The sequence below is a fragment of the Pongo pygmaeus genome, chromosome 16, assembly GCF_028885625.2.
Source record: "Pongo pygmaeus isolate AG05252 chromosome 16, NHGRI_mPonPyg2-v2.0_pri, whole genome shotgun sequence".
Taxonomy (NCBI): Eukaryota; Metazoa; Chordata; class Mammalia; order Primates; family Hominidae; genus Pongo; species Pongo pygmaeus.
The window spans coordinates 54,100,432-54,120,651 of record NC_072389.2 but is presented as its reverse complement, the minus strand read 5'-3'; the positions used below and the strand labels follow the sequence as shown (position 1 = coordinate 54,120,651).

At 40.0% G+C, this 20,220-nt stretch overlaps 2 protein-coding genes across 2 annotated transcripts in view; one reads left to right on the top strand and one right to left on the bottom strand.

The window, feature by feature from the left end:
• The window catches only part of SHC4 (SHC adaptor protein 4), a 144,500-nt gene that overhangs the window by 67,455 nt on the left and 56,825 nt on the right, over window positions 1-20,220 (top strand). The window contains exons 3-4 of the mRNA XM_054451193.1: window positions 10,142-10,205; window positions 16,619-16,738. Of these exons, the coding sequence (XP_054307168.1) occupies window positions 10,142-10,205; window positions 16,619-16,738 (184 nt within the window). The remainder of the gene's footprint in view (window positions 1-10,141; window positions 10,206-16,618; window positions 16,739-20,220) is intronic.
• Window positions 16,541-20,220, bottom strand: part of EID1 (EP300 interacting inhibitor of differentiation 1) — a 73,562-nt gene continuing 69,882 nt past the window's right edge. Inside the window, exon 4 of the transcript XR_008494151.1 lies at window positions 16,541-16,791. The gene's annotated coding sequence lies outside the window, so the exon portion shown is untranslated. The remainder of the gene's footprint in view (window positions 16,792-20,220) is intronic.

The window sequence follows — 20,220 nt, the reverse complement described above, 5'->3', positions numbered from 1 at the left end:
GGCACACAAGCACAGCCATTTGTTTATGTATTGCCTATGGCTGTTTTTCTAGCTACAACAGCAGAATTAAGTAGCTGTAACAGAAACTATATAACCTGCAAAGCCTAAAATATTTCCTACCTGGCCCTTTTCAGAAAAAGTTTGCCAACTGCTGCTAGAGTGATTCTCAACCTTAGCCTTGTTGGAAGCATTTGGAAGAGATCTTAAAACTTCTGACCCCCAAGCCCTGTCCTGCACCAATTAATTCACCATCTCTGGAGCTGAGACCCAGTCTTCAGAACTTCGTAACATTCTTGGTGGTGTAGTCCAATGTGCAGCCAAGGCTGAGAACCACTGCCTAGAGTGTTGAATGCATTTGAGGGGCAAATGGATTAGATCTTGCTGCCTCCAGAATGACCTTGCTGCCTCCAGATAAGAGAGAGAATGCAGGCCACTCTCTCACTGCTTGTGTGTGCAAGGGGTGATGTAAGCAAAGATGTTCAGGACCTCCATGTGCCCTCTGGTAAAAGCCCTTCTTTTTTTTTTTTTTTTTTTTTTGAGATGAAATCTCACTCTGTAGCCCAGGCAGGAGTGCAGTAGCACGATCTCAGCTTACTGCAACCTCTGCCTCCCAGGTTCAGGCGATTCTCCTGCCTCAGCCTCCTGAGTAGCTAGGACTACAGGTGCCCACCACCACTCACGGCTATTTTTGTATTTTTTGTAGAGATGGGGTTTCACCATGTTGGCCAGGCTGGTCTTGAACTCCTGATTTCAGGTCATCCTCCCACCTCGCCCTTCCAAAGTGCTGGGATTACAGGTGTGAGCCACTGTGCTCGGCCATAAAGCCCTTCTTCTTTAGGAGATGAGGATGGGGGAGGCAGAGAGGAGAAGAGAGGATTATACCAAATATCTATCCCAGAATATAGAGTGACTACATTGAAAACAAAATTCCCCAGAACGGAATATCATCAAACGTATAGGCAGTGTAACCTTCCCTAGCCTAGCCTCTAGGAATAGGTGACCTGATTCCTTAACGTGCACTAACACAACCATCTGGTCTAAGCTATAGAGCACAGAACCTGTTACTCTATGCAACGAGTCCAAGTAATTTTAATCAGCTGTGTGGTTCATGAACTCTGTATCAGAATCACTTGGAAGGTTTGTTAAACTGTAGATTCCTAGGCCTCACCTCAGAATCAAAACCTCTAGGAACAGTCCTTGAAATCTGTATTTTAACCAGCACCCAGTTGATTCTTAAGAACTTTACAGTTTGATCACCGCTTACCTAAATGGTGTACTCTCCGTGGATGTGGAAGCTGAAGTTGTCCTACTATTATTTGTCAAGGTGGATTAACTGGCTAGACCAGTTGTTCATTCCTTCCAGAGGTGCACACACATTTAAAAAAATGGAATTCCCAATAAAATTTACAACATATATGCCAAATAGCCTTTAAAAGAACGAGAGTTATTTAAAAGAAAAAAACAGTGGTAGAAGTAATATATTCATTACACCAATTGCTGTCTTGCTCAATAGTATAGACACCTGTATGACAAACTGTTTTACTGTTTGTTTATTTATTTATTTATTTATTTATTCATTTATTTATTTATTGAGATGGAGGGTTGCTCTGTCACCCAGGCTGGAGTGCAATGGCACAATCTTGGCTCACTGCAACCTCTACCTCCCGGTTCAAGTAATTCTCCTGCTTCAGCCTCCCTAGTAGCTGGTATTACAGGTGTGCACCACCATGCCCAGCTAATTTTTGTATTTTTACTACAGATGGGGTTTCACGATGTTGGCCAGGCTGGTCTCAAACTCTTGACCTCAAGTGATCCGCCTACCTTGGCCTCCCAAAGTGCAAAGATTATAGGTGTGAGCCACCACACCTGGCCAAACTGTTTTAAATATCTTTAAAATTCCAAGTATTCTCTGAAGAATTTTTGGAAGCAGATATTCATTGTTTAGAGTGAGCTTGAGTGAATAAAGTGGGTGACTAAGTAAGACCTGTTTTCGTTTTTTTTTTTTTTTTTTTTTTTTAATGAGCTTTGGCTTTTAAGTGACCACATTATGCATCAGTGCACTCTTTAACTCCAAAAGACACACCTTCATAATATTTTGAATGTTTTGTCAAAAACAGAGTTGTTTTAAAGAAGCCCAGTTTACCCTAAAGGAGAACAATCTTTTGAATTTATAAATTCCCATGTATTTTATATGAAACCAACTCTATTTCTTATTGTCATTTCTTTAACCACTTATAAAGCCTATAAGCCATCAGTTTGTGGGTGTAGATGTTTGAATTTTGAGATACATGATTGTATTACAGGAAATCTCTGTGGGGACAGGAAAAACCCAGCACTTAATGTCCGTTAACTAGTGAGATTTATAGGGGAGATGTGATACTCTAGACAAGAGGGTCTTTCACCTCATTCCAGTGTGATTAATGAATTCACATTTGCATCAGAGCCAAAGGGCAGAATCAAGAAGTAGACAGATAAACCCATTTCCTATGGTTGCTGAGCTGGATTGGCTAGCAAATGTACTTTAGAATCAGACTTTAAGTACAATTCAGGTGAACAGAGTGGTACACTCAGTCAGTGTGGGGATAAATGCTGTGGGCAGTACTCAAAGGTTTTATTTGACCATCCTGGGACTCGAGGTGCCTGTTTCTAAAGTGAAAGGATGTATTTTATGAGCTGAGTTCACCCTCCTAGAGTGCACGAGTGATGCCCCTTGATAATAGCACAAAGTTTGAGGCTTTCCATTTTCAACTGGTCTATGGGCATTGACTGCATTCATTGTGTGCTTATCGCCACAGAGGCAGGCTCCTGTTCTAAAGTGTCCTGTCTGAGGGCTTTCACAAATTCTTGGATGTCTTTAATTTCACTAAGCTGGACAAAATTGAACACATAGATCACTGAGCCTTGCTGTCCTGGAGGCAAAGATTTAAAAAAAGATGGTACTGGTTTCCCTAGAACAATGAGAACAGCATAATACCACATGGATGTGCAGTCTGAATTACTCAGAGTCTCTTCATTCATAATAAGAAGGCAATCCGAGACATTTAGGGCGCAACATGTCCCTTAGACTTTGTTAACTGATTTCTTTAAGGACTTAACGTTGGAGATGCAAAGTGAAAGAAAGTCCTTTGGGAAATGCAGGTGAATTTGTTTTGGCTGAGTATCGTTGACTTTTTATTTTGGAAAGGCTCTTGCTGTGATTAAAATTTTATTCTCATTCCTATTTGCAGGGACAAAACTGGAACTACTCCTTCACTGCATATGTGACTATAGATGTGTGTGTGTGTGTGTGTGTGTGTGTGTTTGTGTGTCAGAAGGTGGGGGATGTGGGGATCATTGCCTTTTAATCATTCCAGCTGGGCCCCTTCGCCTGGTTTCATGTTGCACATTTCCTGGCTTTCCTATTTACTGAAGAACTACATCTTGACATTCACCAGAAAAAATCTGCCGCACAGCCTCTCCTCCCATTAAATGCTCCCCTTTGTCTTGGATTGTGATATTGCCTTCCAAACTTAAAAAAAAAAAAAAAGTGTGTGTGTGTGTGCATGTGTGTGTGAGGCGACATTGCTTCCAGAGGAGCTTGACTGTTTAAGGGTTAAAGACACAGATGAATTATAACTTAAGTGTTGTAGTGGCCAGGAGTTGGTGAAGAAAGGTAGCTTTGTTTGGATGATTAGTTTGGACTCTGTTAAGACAGACAAAATATCTTTTTTTTGGTCTTATGGCATAGGCAGGGTTTTATACGCTTAAAAGCAAATCTTCAACGGCATTCTCATTCTCTTACATCAGCCCACTTCTCCCCTTCTCTCTCATGTGGCGAAACAATAAACAAAGTGGCCACTGTTGGTGCTCTGGGGCGTTTCTCTTTCTTTCTAATACAGGCTCCCAAGATGGAAATCTTTAGCCATTGAAACCCCAAAATTTCTGCTCCTCTAAGAGCAGACACTTGCTGAATGATTGCTAGCTGGAGAAAGTCTCACCGCCACTCAGCTCCAAAAAGGTTCTGCAAGAGTGCGGCTGCTTGGGCTGCAAGAATGGCGGGGACCCCCTGGGCCCCAGGAGAAATCGCTCTCAACTCTGTTTTCTTTTTCTTTTTCCTCGGCATTTGTAAAGTTGGCCCAAGCGTGTGGCTGAGACTCCAGAAAAGCACTGAAAGTACTATTTGTTCTTGAAAATGTTACAGTTAATGTCTTGGTCCCAGTAGCAGGGGAAGAAAAGATCTTTGTGAACAAAAGCAACAAAATGTAGGCATCTATCTGCCTTTCGTTGCTGGGATTTCAGGAGATTTGTTAACGCTGCTATCAGCAAGGCAAGTGGAATTTGAGAGGTTAATTTAAAGCAATAATTGTTAACCTGGGATCTGTGATTTCTAAGAGGTACACAGAATGTTTTGGGGAGCTTTGGGGTGAGGAGTGGACCTTCTTAAATGGAATAGAAAAGTTTGTACAGGCTGGGCGTGGTGGCTCATGTCTGTAATCCCAGCACTTTGAAAGGCCAGGCGGGCAGATCACCTGAGGTCAGGAGTTTGAGACCAGCCTGGCCAATGTGGCAAAACCCCATCTCTACTAAAAATACAAAAATTAGCTGGGCGTGGTGGCAGGCACCTGTAATTCCAGCTACTTGGGAGGCTGAGGCAGGAGAATCGCTTGAACCCTGGAGGCGGAGATTGCAGTGAGCCGAGATCATGCCATTGAACTCCAGCCTGGCCGACAGAGCAAGACTCTGTCTCAAAAAATAAAAAAAAAAAAAGAAAGAAAAGAAAGAAAGTTTGTACAAATAGGTCTTTTACTGGAGAGAGGCATGGCTCATCTTAGAGTCTCCAATTCAAAAAATTAATAACTACTTTTTTTTGAGACAGGGTCTTGCTCTGTCGCCCAGACTGGAGTGCAGTGATGTGATCCTAGTTCGCTGCAGCCTTGAACTCCTAGGCTCAAGCAATCCTCCTGCATCGGGCTCCTGGGTAGCTGTGGCCACAGGTGTGCACTGCTGTGCCTGGCAACTTAAAAATATATATATTTTTGTGGACACAAGGTCTCACTGTGTTGTTCAGTTGGTCTTGAAGTCTTGGACTCGAGGGATCCTCCTGCCTCAGCCTCCTTAAGTGGTGGGATTACAGGCATGAGCCACTGTGCCTGGCTAATAATTACTTTTTAAAGCAAGTTCATAAGCACAAGTTTTCCCCTTTTTTTCTTTTGAGCGGAGTTTTGTACATCAAGAGATTTTGGGCGCTCTGTAAAGCCTCACATGCCTCAAATATACAGTTCTCAGTGAGCACGTGAGTGCACGCTCATAGTGCACACTCATATGTGTTTGCCCAGGTGGGCAGAGCCTGGCTCCAGATGCTCATTTCTTCCAGGAGGTGGCAGCCAGCTCATAGACAGCAGAGGGCTGGGGAAGGGCAGGGGCATCCGAGTAAGCCTTTTCTAGAGTCAGCCCCTACCACTTTGTCCTTTTGCCTGGGTAGTTTACCAGCCACGCTGGTGTTAACGATTGGCTGAAGAGCCACCCCTCACTATGTTAGGGGAGTGAGCAAGGGAAGGACACTCAACATACTACTTCCCCTAGTCTCTAGAGCCTAAGACTCCCTCCTTTTCATCCATCTGGCAACGTGGTTCCTCCCCAGTGCTTGTGGGTTTTGAAGTCAGAACTGGATTTGCATTCTGTCTCTCTCACTGTCAATTGCCTTATTTGTACAGTTATTTAAATTATTTGAACTTTATTATCCTCATTGGTAAAATGAGGGTAAAGTCCATACTTTGGAATGATACTGTTACGACTCAGTGAAATGATGTACATAAGGTGCTCACTTCTGGGCCTGACCATAAAAGAGTGCTCAGTAAATAGGGGCTGGCCAGGAGCGGTGGCTCACACCTTTAATCCCAGCACTTTGGGAGGCTGAGGTGGGAGTCTCACTTGAGCCCAGGAGTTCAAGACCAACCCAGGCAACATAGGGAGACCCTGTCTCTACAAAAAATAAAAAAGGAAAAGAAAAGATTAGCTAATTGTGGTGGTGCTTGCCAGTTGCAGTGGTCCCAGCCACATGGGAGGTTGAGGGGGGAGGATTGCTTGAGCCCAAGGAGGTTGAGGCTGCAGTGAGCTATGATCGCACCACTGCACTCCAACCTGGGCAACAGAGTGAGACCCCATCTCTACAAAAGCAAAAATTAAATAAATAAATATAAATAGGGGCTGTTCTTTCACTGAAACTCGGGCTCCCCGCTACTGCAAGGTGTACCATTCTAAAAGGCATTACTAAACGCGCTCAAGATTTTTTGTCTTTATGAAACTTTTGGGAATAGAAACAGGTAACTCTACTTAAAAAACTGAAAAAGGAAATCTGGATTTAGTGGCTACAAAGATGGAGGGGTTAAAAGCTAAGCTGGAATGGGAGCAGAGAGAGAAATAAAGAACATCTGTTAGTATCCATAACAGGAACATTGTCCCATCTCTCTATGGGTGTCACCTCTCCATTGGGACATCTTTGATGTGCCTTCACATCTCAACACCTTTGCCTCACACTAGCAAAACTCCTGCTGAAGGAACTTACTTTGCATTATTTTCAATATTTTAAAGGATTACTTATCCAATCAAGTGCACAATGAAAGTAAAACATAACACTGTTTACCTTGTTTATATCTAAACATCAGTAGAATCAGAAACAAAATAGCAAACCACAAAAAAAGCACCTAAAACCAAGCCATAGTTTATAAGCTCTTTCTATATTACTATTGACACAGGATTAATTTTGTATAGCTGCTACCAATGTGTACATACTGTTGCAAGTTCTACTTTTTCACACTAATTTATATAGACTTCTTCATATTTCTATAGTGCGAGTGGCAATATTTATTTTGATATGTTTTATCTCTATATCACAAGACTTTGGGTTGGTTTCTTACTTGAAGTGTTTCTTTTACTTATATACTCAATGCTATCCCAATACAGGCTTCTCCCCACCTTGTCAAAGGCTGTAATAAATTATTTAAACAAATTGTTTTTAGAGACAGGGTCTCGCTCTGTCACCCAGGCGGGAGTGTAGTGGCACTGCAGCCTTGAACTCCTGGGCTCAAGCAATCCTTCCAAGTAGCTGGGACTACAAATGTGTGCCACCACGCCCCGCCTGTGCTCTGATAAATTTTGACATTTGTCAACTTTTACCAAATTACTCTCTAGAAAGATTCTATTAATACTAACCAAGGCCCCTGGCAATGGATAAATATGCCTAAAGCAGAACATTTCCCATCTTTTCCAACACTGGGTTTTGTATCTTTTTTCCTAATTTAATATGAGTGAAGTATCTTGTTTTAATTTTCAATTTTAAAATTATAATGAATGTGAATATTTTCCCGTCTTAAAAAGCCGAATGGTTTCTCTCTCCTTTTGTGTGAATTATCGGATCCAGGGGTCAACAAACTATGGCCCATGGGCCAAATCTGGCCAGCCGTCAGTTTCTATAAATAAAGTTTTATTGGAACACAGCCATGCTCACTTGTCTACATATTGTCTAAGGCTGCTTTTTGTGCTACAATGGCAGAGTTGAGTACTTGCAAAAGAGCAAAGCCTGAAATATTTACCATCTGGCACTTCACAGAAACAGTTTTTAGACTCTTATCGCTTAGTTAATATTCACTCTTGTACTACCATATGTTATACTCCGGCAATATCAAAGTACCTGTAATTCCTCTCATATCATGATACTTTGTGTTTTGGTGTCTTCACCTATGTTCTTCTGTCTGTCTAGAATTTCCAATCCCCTCCCTGCCAGGAAGGTTCATCCTTTCAAAACCTCCTTGAGAGGTATTCATGCTGTAAATTATTCCTTCAACTTAAATTCACTGCATTACTTTTTGGTAGAAGATATTGATAATTGGTGTGAGAATCAAGAAAACAAATGTGTGGGAAAACAGTTTGTGAAATTACCAGATGCTATATAAAAGTAACAACTTCTAGCAAAAAGTTACTATATTTGGCATATAATTATTGTTATATTTTTATTATTGTTGTCATTATATTTGGCAGCATCAATATCCACCTTTGTTTTTACTTTAAGTTCACATCATTTATAGTCAACTTTTTTTTGGTTTTTTTTTTTTTTTGAGACGGAGTTTTGCTCTTTTTGCCCAGGCTGGAGTGCAATGGCGCGATCTCAGCTCACTGCAACCTCCGCCTCTCGGCTTCAAGCGATTCTCCTGCATCAGCCTCCCAAGTAGCTGGGATTACTGGTGCCTGCCACCACGCCTGGCTAATTTTTTGTATTTTTAGACCAAAACATCCAAATCACTCTCATGGAGTAAAGGATCTGCCCTATATTATAATGCCTCTTTATTAAATACTGTCAATAGAGTGGGGTGCCTCGACTAGCTATTTTGGCAGTATCAGTGCCAATTTGGATTAATAATGAGTCTTATCAATTATTGAGTAATCATTAAGATGACTCAAAACGTCAATCAACCAACCAAGCCAGAGGGCCCAACTATCTGTGTTATCCTTCTATTTGACTCCAGAGAACAAAGGATAGAATCCTAGAGAAACAATAAATATGAAATCCTGAGAATATATGCTAACCAAAGATCCATTCTATCCTTTGATTGCAGATGATTATGCAAAAATCAGACAAGATAATACCTTGAAGAAGAGTTTCATTTATATAGAAAAAATGATGTGAGCTAAAACATACATTATAAGTGCGAAATAATGCCTAGAATCTTTGGGAATTCTGCTTATCTTTCAAAAGTATTTTCTAGAAGAACATCGCTCTGCACTACAAAATATCATAGCTGTAGTTTTAAAAATCGGTCTGCATGGCCGGGCGCGGTGGCTCACGCCTGTAGTCCCAGCACTTTAGGAGGCCGAGGCGGGCGGATAACGAGGTCAGGAGATCGAGACCATCCTGGCTAACACGGTGAAACCCCATCTCTACTAAAAATACAAAAAAATTAGCCGACCGTGTTGGTGGGCGCCTGTTGTCCCACCTACTCGGGAGGCTGAGGCAGGAGAACGGCGTGAACCCGGGAGGCGGAGCTTGCAGTGAGCCAAGATGGCGCCACCGCACTCCAGCCTGGGCGACAGAGCGAGACTCCGTCTTAAAACAAAAACAAAACAAAACAAAAATGGGTCTGCATTCCTCTCTCTGACCTCTCCCCACTTCCTTTGGGAATCTAAACTATAGAAAATATTATTGTGAAATATAATATTTATAAAAACTATAATACAATGTTGCGTGTGTATGTGTGTTGGGGTGTGTGTGTGTGTGTGTGAGAGAATACAGTTTATTAATTTAAACAATGATCTCTGGGGAATCCAGAAGAGATTTCCATTTGTCTTGTGAGACGTTTAATATATGTGTTCAAAGCCACAAGGCTAAGGTTCAAATTACACAGAGTGAAAGCTTGGGCAGTTATGAATGCTCAGAGTCCCAGAGACAAAACCTTTTAGTTATAACTGCATTTCTGGAAAGGAGGGCGCCAGTTCCTTCACCACTTCCATTAAGGAGCAACTACTTATTTTAGCGGTGCCTTTCTCTCAGGAAGTGCAATATATAGGAAGGGCAGAAAAGTAAGCAAAGGAGGAAATTTGATATTGATTTCTTTTCTTCTGTGAAATTACATGAAAGCTCAATGGCTTGCAGCAGCAACCTAGTCAATAAAACTCCATTTGAGACCACCTTGAAGTTCAACGTTCTCCCGATCCTTTTAAATTTCCTCTAGTGTCAGGTTCTTTTTGTATTTAATTGTCTTTAGTTCTGAGATACTATGAAGCTTTTTATTCATAACATTACAGAGATGATTTTGCTAAAGATAAAACTGTGAAGTATTTCCAGATGACAATGCCCTGCCCCTCCTTTTTGGTTAAAAATCAACAACACAAAAAACAAAATCTGAAAACCCAAGGAAAAACAGAGATGAAAAAAGTGAATAGTAGAGCTCCTTGTTGTAAAGCAATTGCTCAGTATTAGGGTGCTGCTAGGTTTTCCTGCAGAAGGAGTAAGTACAGCATTTCCTCCTGTGGGGCTGGAAGAATACCATTTGTGTCGGACTCACTATTATGTATGTATACTTTTTGGTTGTGATAATTTCTAACATTTCTTAAACACTTACTGTGTGGAGGTAGTATGCTAAGTCTTTATATGGTTTCTGTTCTTTAGGGAAGCAATAAGTCGCCTGTGTGAAGCTGTCCCCGGGGCAAATGGAGCCATTAAAAAGCGAAAGGTAAATGTTGATGTGCTTTTCTTGTTTATGTTTCCCTAATTATGGCAAAGATAGTATGAAAATCGCTGTTAGTTCATCCCACCGTATGACCCAAGGTCCAGCCTGGCCTTTATTAGGTGGCATGATATCAGAGCTGTACTCAAAGCTGCTCTTGTCCCTCAAATCTTTCTGAGTTGCCTGACACTGTCTGACGTGGTGATACCTCCAGCTGCAGAGGGGAGAAAGCCCCTGGGCTTTATGTCAGAAATGTAGGGTGCCAGCCTTGGCTCTTGCTGACCAGTGAGCATGGGAGCTCATCTTGCTGAGACTCTGTTCTTATTTCCTGTGGAGTTAGGGAGTTTCACTAAATGGCCAGTTTAGTGCCTTCCAATTTCCACATTTTATAATGTGTGTATTCTGCATTATAACTTTTAGACTTTTTAGGTTTCCTGGCCTATTTTCTAGTATAAATATGGATAGTGGTAAAGGTGAGGTAATAGCACATGGGTAGAGTAGCTTTCCCTGTGGAAAGAAAGCAAAAGTTTTGATGTTAGACGGACTCGGATTGAAGTCCTGCCTCAGCCACCTACAAATGGTGTACTCTTGGACAAGTCACTTAACCTCTTGGATCCTTGGTTTACTCATCTGTAAAATGGGAGAAAATAGCACTTACTTTATAGGGTTATGTAAGAAATAAATGAAGTGATGTCTACATACTACCTACCACAGCGTCTGGCATCTATTACCCTTTCTGTATTAATGGTAGCTAGTATTATTGCTATTAAGCTATGAGCCCTAGAATATTTTGTTGGTTTGAAAAGTCCAAAGGGCCAATGCAAAAGCTCTTGAGATAATTATATACATCATATAGAATTGCAGACTGTTTAAGGGAAGGGTTTTTTGGTTTTGTTTTGTTTTGTTTTGTTTTTGAGATGGAATCTCGCTCTGTTGCCCAGGCTGGAGTGCAATGGTGCGATCTTGGCTCACTGCAAGCTCTGCCTCCCGGATTCAAGCCATTCTCCTGCCTCAGCCCCCCGAGTAGCTGGGACCACAGGAGCCCACCACCACGCCCGGCTAATTTTTTGTATTTTTAGTAGAGACGGGGTTTCATTGTGTTAGCCAGGATGGTCTCGATCTCCTGACCTCATGATCCGCCCGCCTCGGCCTCCCAAAGTGCTGGGGCCACAGGCGTGAGCCACCGCACCCGGTGGAGAAGGGTTTTTTTAAGAGATCTTCCGGTCTAACCTTTTCATTTTGCCAGCTACTAAACTGAGTCTGAGACAAGAGATGATATTTGCCTGAGTCACTAGGATGATTAAGGTCAGAGCCAGCTGTAGAAGCCAAGTCTTCAGATTCCCAGTTTAGGGCTCTATTTCTATACCATTCTTCCCCATTTTTGGTTATCATTCTTCATTATATTACATAGGGCTGAAGCCAGTGTCACCTAGAGAACCCACCCGGTATGAAACATTCTGACAAATGGCTCTTAAATTCTATCAAGGACTCCCTATGACTAGTTTCTTTCACAGAACCCATGGTTCCAGAGTAATCTCTAACTTCTTCCTGCTTCTCATAATTTCTGATTAGGATGCTTTGAGACTGGATGATTCCAGCTAACAGGCAAGATATTCTCATTTAAGGAGAGGGATTCCCCATCCCAAAATAAAACAGAGCAAACCTGGCTATCATCTATCCGGAAAGTACACTTGCAGAGAAAAACAGAAAAGCAGCTAGTTTCCTTCAATAGCTAGCATGTATTGAGTACTTAATATGAGCCAGGGACTCTTTCCAGCACTTTAGGCTTTTTTCTTTTCTTTTCTCTCCACTTTATTGTGGTAAAATATCCATAACATAAAATTTAACATCTTAACTTTTTTTTTTTTTTTTGAGACAGTTTCACTCTGTCACCCAGGCTGGAGTGCAGTGGCTCACTGCAACCTCTGCCTCCTGGGGGTTCAAATGATTCTCAATGCCTCAGCCTCCCGAGTAGATTGGGATTGCAATCATGTGCCATCATGCCTGGCTGATTTTTGTATTTTTAGTAGAAATGAGGTTTTGCCATTTTGGCCAGGCTGGTCTCTAACTCCCTGGCCTCAAGTGATCTGCCCACCTCAGCCTCCCAAAGTGGTGGGATTATAGGTGTGAGCCACCACTCCCAGCCTCATCTTAACCCTTTTTAAGTGTACAGTTCAGTGGTATTAAGTACATTCGTATTTTTGTGCAGCCATCGCCATTATCCATCTTTAGAACTCTTTTCATCTTGCAAAACTGAAACTCTACACATTAAACAAGAACTCCCCAGTCCCCTATCTCCCCGGCCCCTGGCAACCACAGTTCTTCTTTCTGTGTCTATGATTTTGAGTACTCTAGGTACTTCATATGAGTGGAATCATACAGTATTGGTCCTTTTATGACTGGCTTAATTCACTTAGCATAATGTCCTCAAGGTTCGTCCATGTCATAGCAGATGTCAGAATTTACTTCCTTTTTACGGCTGAATAATTTTGCATTGTATGTATATACCACATTTTGCTTATCTATTCATCTGTAGATGGACACCGGGTTGCTTCCACAGCTTAGCTATTATGAATAATGCTGCTATGAACATGAGTTACAAAATCTTTTAGAGACCTTCCTTTCAATTATTTTGGGTATATACCCAGAAGTAGAATGGCTAGATCATGTGGTTATTCTATTTTTTAGTTTTTTTAGGAACTGCCATACTGTTTTCTACAGCAGCTGTACCATTTTACATTCCCACCAATAATGCACAAGGGTTCTAATTTCTCCATATTCTCACCAAGCCTATTCACATTTTCAGTTTCTTTATGATTTCATCTTGATAGGTATTCTAGGAATTTGTCCATTTCATCTAGGTTCTCCAATTAGTTGGCATACAATTGTTCACATTAGTCTCTTACAATCCTTTTTATTTCTGTAGAATTGGTAATAATGTCTTCACTTTCATTTCTGATTTTAGTAATTTGAGTCTTTTCTCTTTTTTGCCTTAGTTCATCTAGCTAAAGGTTTGTCAGTTTTGTTGATCTTTTGGGAGAACCAACTTTTGGTTTAATTAATTTTATCTATTTTCCTATTTTCCATTTATTTTATCTGTGTTCTAATCTTTATGATTTCCTTCCTTCTGCTAGCTCTGGGTTTTGTTTTTTTCTAGTTCCTTAAGTTACAATGTTAGGTTTTTGACTTGAGACCCTTCTGCTTTTTAAATAAAAGTGTTTATTTTATATCTATGGTTTTTCCTCCTAGCACTCACTGTTTTCACTGCATCCCATAAGTTTTGGTATGCTGTGGTTTTTATACTTTGTTAATCATCACAAAAAACCTAGCCCCTAGTGTTATTATTTATCCTCATTTTACAGGTGAGGAAACTGGGGCCCTGAGAGGTTAAGTAACTTGCTTAGTGACCCAGTCAGTGCATGGAGGAGCTAGGTCAAGCCCAAGCAGTCTGGCTCCAGCATTTACACACTTAATCACGATGTTATCTGCTTCCTTGCCAAGCATCTGCCCTGGGGGGAGGGAGCCAAAAACGATTTAGGAACAGTTGAATATAGTCAGATCTTTGTTTGATTCCTTTAGATCTGTTAGATACTGCATCATTAGCAGTTTGGAGTGCTAATGGATAAATGATTTATTCATTTATGTGATCTCCCATGAGTTTTGAAGTCTAAAAGTTAATGAATAACCGAAAGAACTGGGGGTTGCTGAGAGACTATGCGACATAGAGTAAGAAGAGCTAGGCTGCTATGTCAGTACCAATAAATTGACCCAGATACAGTCAATTAATGTTTCCCTATCTTAATACTTTTCTCGTTTGTAAAATGTGGATAAGCACCTCTGCTAGGCCTGCCTCCACTCTTTAGTAATAGTTGGTCAGTATCCCATCCTCAGCCTCCTCTTTCTGTTCCCTTCCCCTCTCATTCCCATAATGACCTCTCCCAAGGCCAGGGTCTACAGTTTCTCCCCTACCTCTTTCTTGAAGGAGAAATCCTATAGCAAAATTGCCAGAATTCATTTTAAAAGTAGTAATTACAATCACTACAGTTTGTTAGCACTTCGCTGTATACTATGCATTTCCATATACTTTATTATTAATACTCAATTTGATTCTCCTAAGACCTCCCATGGCTAGAGGTAGAAGAATGGAAGTGATAGTATTATTACTCCTGTTTTGAAAACGAAAACATTGAGGGGTTCCGGAGTTGTCTAAGGTCCCTTGACAAGTTAGGATCACACCTGGGACTTAAATTCCAGTTGCCTCACTGCCCATCCCATGTGCTTTCCACTCCTTTCTCTTCCATGGGTCTTTTAACTATTAGGACACTTCTAATAATGGCATGAAAGACTTTGTCTCCTATACAATAAATACATTTTGGGCATTTCTCACGAGATTAAGGTTATGGTGAGAACAAAATTAAGGTGATTTACGTAAAAGTTCTTACAGATAACAAAATGCTTTTCGACTATGAGATAGTGTTATAATTTAATTTGTATTTCATAATAATAATATATATATATATATTTTTTGAGACAGTCTTGCTCTGTCGCCCAGGCTGGAATGCAGTGGCCCAATCTTGGCTCACTGTGACCTCCGCCTCCGAGGTTCGAGTGATTCTCCTACCTCAGCCTCCTGAGTAGCTGGGATAACAGGCACGCGCCACCACGCCTGGCTAATTTTTGTGTTTTTAGTAGAGACGGGGTTTCACCATGTTGGTCAAGCTGGTCTCGAACTCCTGACTTCGTGATCTGCTCACCTCGGCCTCCCAAAGTGCTGGGATTACAGGCATGAGCCACTGCACCCAGCCTCGTAATATTTTTAAAACTAGCATGGAAAAGAAACTCTAGAGAAGGAAATGAGCAACTTGCTATTAAATAAAATCACTGTGGGGTACACAAAATCCCTGAATTGTGTGGCTCGCTTTGCCCAGAGCTGTGTAAGAAGCAAAGAAAGTAGACCAAGAGTCAGCTTTATGATGTGGTGATAGCTGTAAGGTGTAGGGCTCCTTCCTCACATTGTTTGCACTACATTTTAGAATGTGCTTGGAATTAAAAATAAAACTGTACATTAAATTTCAACAGTGTGTGTTTAACAGTTTGGTATGGCTCCAGAATGAATCAAATGAGAGTAATATAAAAGCAAAACTAGGAAAGAAACAAATTGTGTTTTCATTGATTGCCTCAAAGTATTGATTCATATGCTGAGGAATCACTGATTTCCATCATCTGGTCCACTTTCCAGTAGAGGATTTCAGGACTTAATCCAAGCATCCATCAAAGCATTCAAATCTCTCAAATTATTTCTTAGAATTTTTAATGTTAGGAAGGGCAAAAATAAGTAATAATAATACTAACTAACAGCTCTCATGTAACCAGCCAAATACTGTGCTAAATGTTCTCTAGTTATTATTTAATCTTCACAACAGCCCTTATGAGGTGGCTACTGTTTTTCCCCCACATTTTATATAAAAGGAATTTGAGGCTTAGAAAGTTTATTTGTCTAAGGTCATCAGTTGGTAAGTGGCATTTCTGCCTGAGGAAATCTGCCAGCCCAGCCTCTCGCCCCCTTGTTGGTACCTTTTTCCTGACATATGACCCCAGTGCTTTTCTTCATAATTGCTGGGTACCCCCTGCTCTCATGATTCTTCACCAAACCCCCACACCTCTTCTCCTTGAGAAATGCCTGGTCCAGAATTTTGACTTTTATCAAAACATGTCCCTTTCCTCAGGATCTTCCTCTAAATCTTTATTAGTAATTTCTGGTAAATCATCTTTATTAATGAGTTAATGTGGAATGGGCTAACCCCTTCCTAGTAATATTTGTTCATTTTAACAATTGGGGACCTTCTGAAAACAATGGTTTAACCTAAAAGAGTGCCCAGTGGTAGAATTTCAGGCATCATGGTTATTTGAAGGTAACAATTAGACTAGTAGGGAGGACTTTTTAACTCTGGCAAGGGAAAGGTGAGGGAGGAACAGGGATGGCTTCAGAGAAGGAAGCAGTTACGTAATTGGAGAGTTCATCAATGCCTTCTGTGGCATTAGATTCAGTGGATTGTCAAATTTTTCTTTTTTTAGATTTGTAGTATTGAAAAGGACTCAAGAGTTCAGCTGGTCTAAACTCTCACAGGAATTTGTTTACATTAAAGCAGGAGCCCACTCCCAGCACCTGGGGAGGAGAGAAACTATGAGAAAGTTCTGAGGGCCTAAATTTCACTACTTAATAAAGAATTTGCTGCATCCTAATTTAAAAAAAAAAAGTTTATTTAATAAAAACCATTCCCTTTCATTTGATTTACGTAAAGTAAAATAAAGAGGAAGAGTTTGGACTTTGACTCATTTTTAACATTTAAAAAACATTAACATTTATTCTGTAACAAAATTCCTAACAGTGTTTTGTTTTTCTTCTTTAATTTTTAAAGCCTCCAGTTAAGTTCCTATCAACAGTTCTTGGCAAAAGTAATCTTCAGTTTTCAGGAATGAATATAAAACTGACCATCTCAACATGCAGTCTCACATTGATGAATCTTGACAACCAACAGGTAAGATCACAAATGTCATTTATAGATAAACATATCTATTTTTCCAGAGAAGCCTGGGGATAATGAAAAGAATAAAGTTTTAGACAGAGTATGCCTACAACTTAATACAGCACAAGGGAAAAATCTGCTGAAGATTTATGCATCACAATCATTAGAACAACAGCATTACTAACCCATCACTGGGGCATGTAACCACCTACATAGGTGTCCCTACCTAACTGGCTTTGAATGAAGAACTAAGATGCAAAGAACATAGAAAATACCATTTAGCAACTCATATCATTGAATAGATCATTGATGTCTCCACCAACTCTCCCCAAATGGATAGCAATTCCGTTATCACAACTAACAGACTGTGTGTTGGGCCAGGGTGCAGATGAGCAACAAAGGGGAAAGGTTGGGGTTAATGTTCTAGCGAACTGAAATTTAAGCAGAAAATATTTTCTTCCAATTCTTGTGGTTGAGAAGCTTTCTAAAATGTTATTGTAAAAAGATAATGTTTTCTTCCTTAATAATTTATTGTACTGTGGTGTGCCTACGTTTTCATTGTGAACCTCATTTCTCAAAGAACAGCATTGCTGAAGCAAATGTAGAAGATACGTAGGCATTGGGCTAAATATGTACCTAAACCAGGACATTTTGTTTGGCTTGCTTTTAATTTTTTAAACGAAATTCCTTCTATCAGGTTATGTACGTGTGTTAGGATCTGATTTTCCTCTTTGTCTAATATGTTGTGATCCAAGTTTCTTTACACTTAAGGTTTTACCATATGGAGTGCTGTTGATCAAGGTTTAATATGTACTTAGCAATAATAACATGCTAAAAGTCTGAGGTTACTTATGAGGTTGAAATGCTGGCTTTGCAACTTACTAGCAAATGACTCTACTACTCTGGGCTTCAGTTTTCCTTATCAGTGAAATGAGGATTATGGTACTTATTTATAAGGTTTCTGAGGGGATGGATTTTAAGTGTCTCACAGGGCTGTTTAGAGGATTAAATGAGATAATAGATGTAAATTATATAGCATGTGCCAGTCACATGATACCTATTATTATTATTTACTCAAATATTCTCAGAGACCTTTTCATATACTCAGTACTTCATAGGAAGAGCATATTATAAGATTATAAAATTATCAGTAACATATAAGTACAGGTTTTGAGGGCTATTTTATTTTCTAAATTAAAAAACAGAATAAAATACAGTGTTTAAGCAGTATTATACAACACCTTAGAGGAAAAGTGTTAATATGAAACAGTTACAAATAAGTTCTTGTCTAGTTGGGTCCTGATTGATCTTCCAAGAGTGGTGATACCATTGGTATCATGACAGCATAACATTTTGGGCTGCACTTGGAAGACACAACACATGTGGGTGGTGAAACATTCATTCAGTCATTCTGACATTTTGACTTCAATACATATGTAGATGCAAAATTTATTTTTAGTTTTCATTCACATGGATGGTACCACGCAAGCTCAATGCTTTTAGTTATGAGATCTCACTAAGTAGAGGAGCCCTCGGATTATCTCAGAGTTTTGTAAGGGAGGAAGAGTAGGCAAAGCTGAAGCCATCATAATGACAGCCTTTTGGGTAGAATCTAATGATCATTTTTTAAGATGGCCCTTTCTGTGGGGTGTCTGAAATGAATGAGGAATTTATGAATGGGATTGTGGTGTATGTGGTGGGGCAGAGTTTATTCTCAGCCTCTCTTTCCCCTTCAGTACCCTTCTTTAGGGCAAAGTATTACTACCCATCCATAATCTTTCAGGCAAAACAGAGGTGAGGATAACGGGTGGTTTTCATTACCAGTAACTATAGTAAAATGATGTGCCTTTGAAAGTAATCCATAGCTTTTCTGCACTGGTGGCATGGAATGGGGTTGTATTCAGCCCACTGCTAGAGTGGGGACCAAAGTTAAGATCTCATTTATCTCAGACCTGAGGGCTGATTTTTAATAACTATTTTGAGCTTCTCTGCAGGCCTAGGGGAAATGGCTTCGGGGTATGGGGGAGAGATGTGCCACTGTAGAGGCCTCAACTCAAGAAGCTTTATGTCCCATGAGAAAGGCAACTAAAATGTTTAAGAATTGAAGGCAGCAAAGATGAGAGACCTTGTGGATACAGCACAAGAAAAGGATTAATTAAATCCTTAACGCTACCACTGGAAGTTCTAAAATAAATACAAACAAATACTAATGCCTTCTCCATCCCCACTTAATTTCTAAGGTATACTTTGGACTGAAAACAAAGATTCAAATTTATGGATATATTCATAGATGATAGCATTTATGGAACAGATAGTTCACATTTATCTTTGGCCACTGAGAACATCAAGAATATAACAATTCATTCCCAGAAAATATTTTACAAACCTCCAGAGGCAGAAAATATTAAACATGCAATGCTTGCAATTTTTAAATATTACCATATTTCAGGATGGGAAAATATATTTTTGCAAGGGTAAGTTATAGGTATTTCCTTGTTTTAAAATTCAAGCAACAGACTTTATTGACATACTTTAATATAGTATTTTAGGGCCTCAAGCAAAGTCAGAGAGTCTCAGTTGCTCACACTCCCACTAGTTCTTTACTGATTTCTACAACTCTAACAGGTACTGAATTCAGAAGGGTAATAGAGTTAAGGTAAAACAGGCAAAAATTGAGACATCCTTTAGTCTCTACAAGGACAGGCAACTTGAGATATTTAGAGGCCAAGTAGGTAATGCAAGCTGTGCAAGCACAAGAAAAAACAATGGTGCGGGCCCAATGATAAATGTCAAGTGCTACCTGGCCTCTACGTTGGGGAGACAACACTGAGGAACTTGGCAAACAGAATACCTTCCTTGTCTAAAGGTGAATCAGATGGTTTTTTTTTTTTTTTTTGCTTTTTTTTTTGTTTGTTTGTTGGCTACATAGGTCTATAGGTCAAAGGCTCCCAGATCTTTTACTTTAAAAAAAAAATAATAAAAAGGTAAGAATCTAGATTTTTAGCTGCTGTCTCTGTACTGAGATGTTGGTCTCTTAAAATTATAAGAATGAACCAAACAAAATAGATCTGTGGCCTGAAGACAGCCAACATGGGATATCTGATCTAAGTGAACATTTATAATACGTATGGATAAATTTGGAAAACTCTCCCTAATCACACCGTGTACTCAAAAGCTTCTTTAAATCCCCTACCTTGCAAAATCAGTTAGAATTTCCCCAGAACTCCTTTCTCTAGCTCCCTTAAATGAAGATACACACACACACACACACACACTCACACACATCGTCATTTAGTCCTCACAATTTGTAAGGTACATCCAATTGTTCCTATTTTCAGTTTAGGACCTGAGCCAGAGAGATTAATTTCCCAGTTACTGAGCTAATAAATAGTAGAACCCAAATTTTAACCAAGTAGTCTGTCTGTGGTAACTGCATGTAAAAGAAATACAAATAATTTTACACCCCTAAAAGGGGTGTTAAAATGTTAATTTTC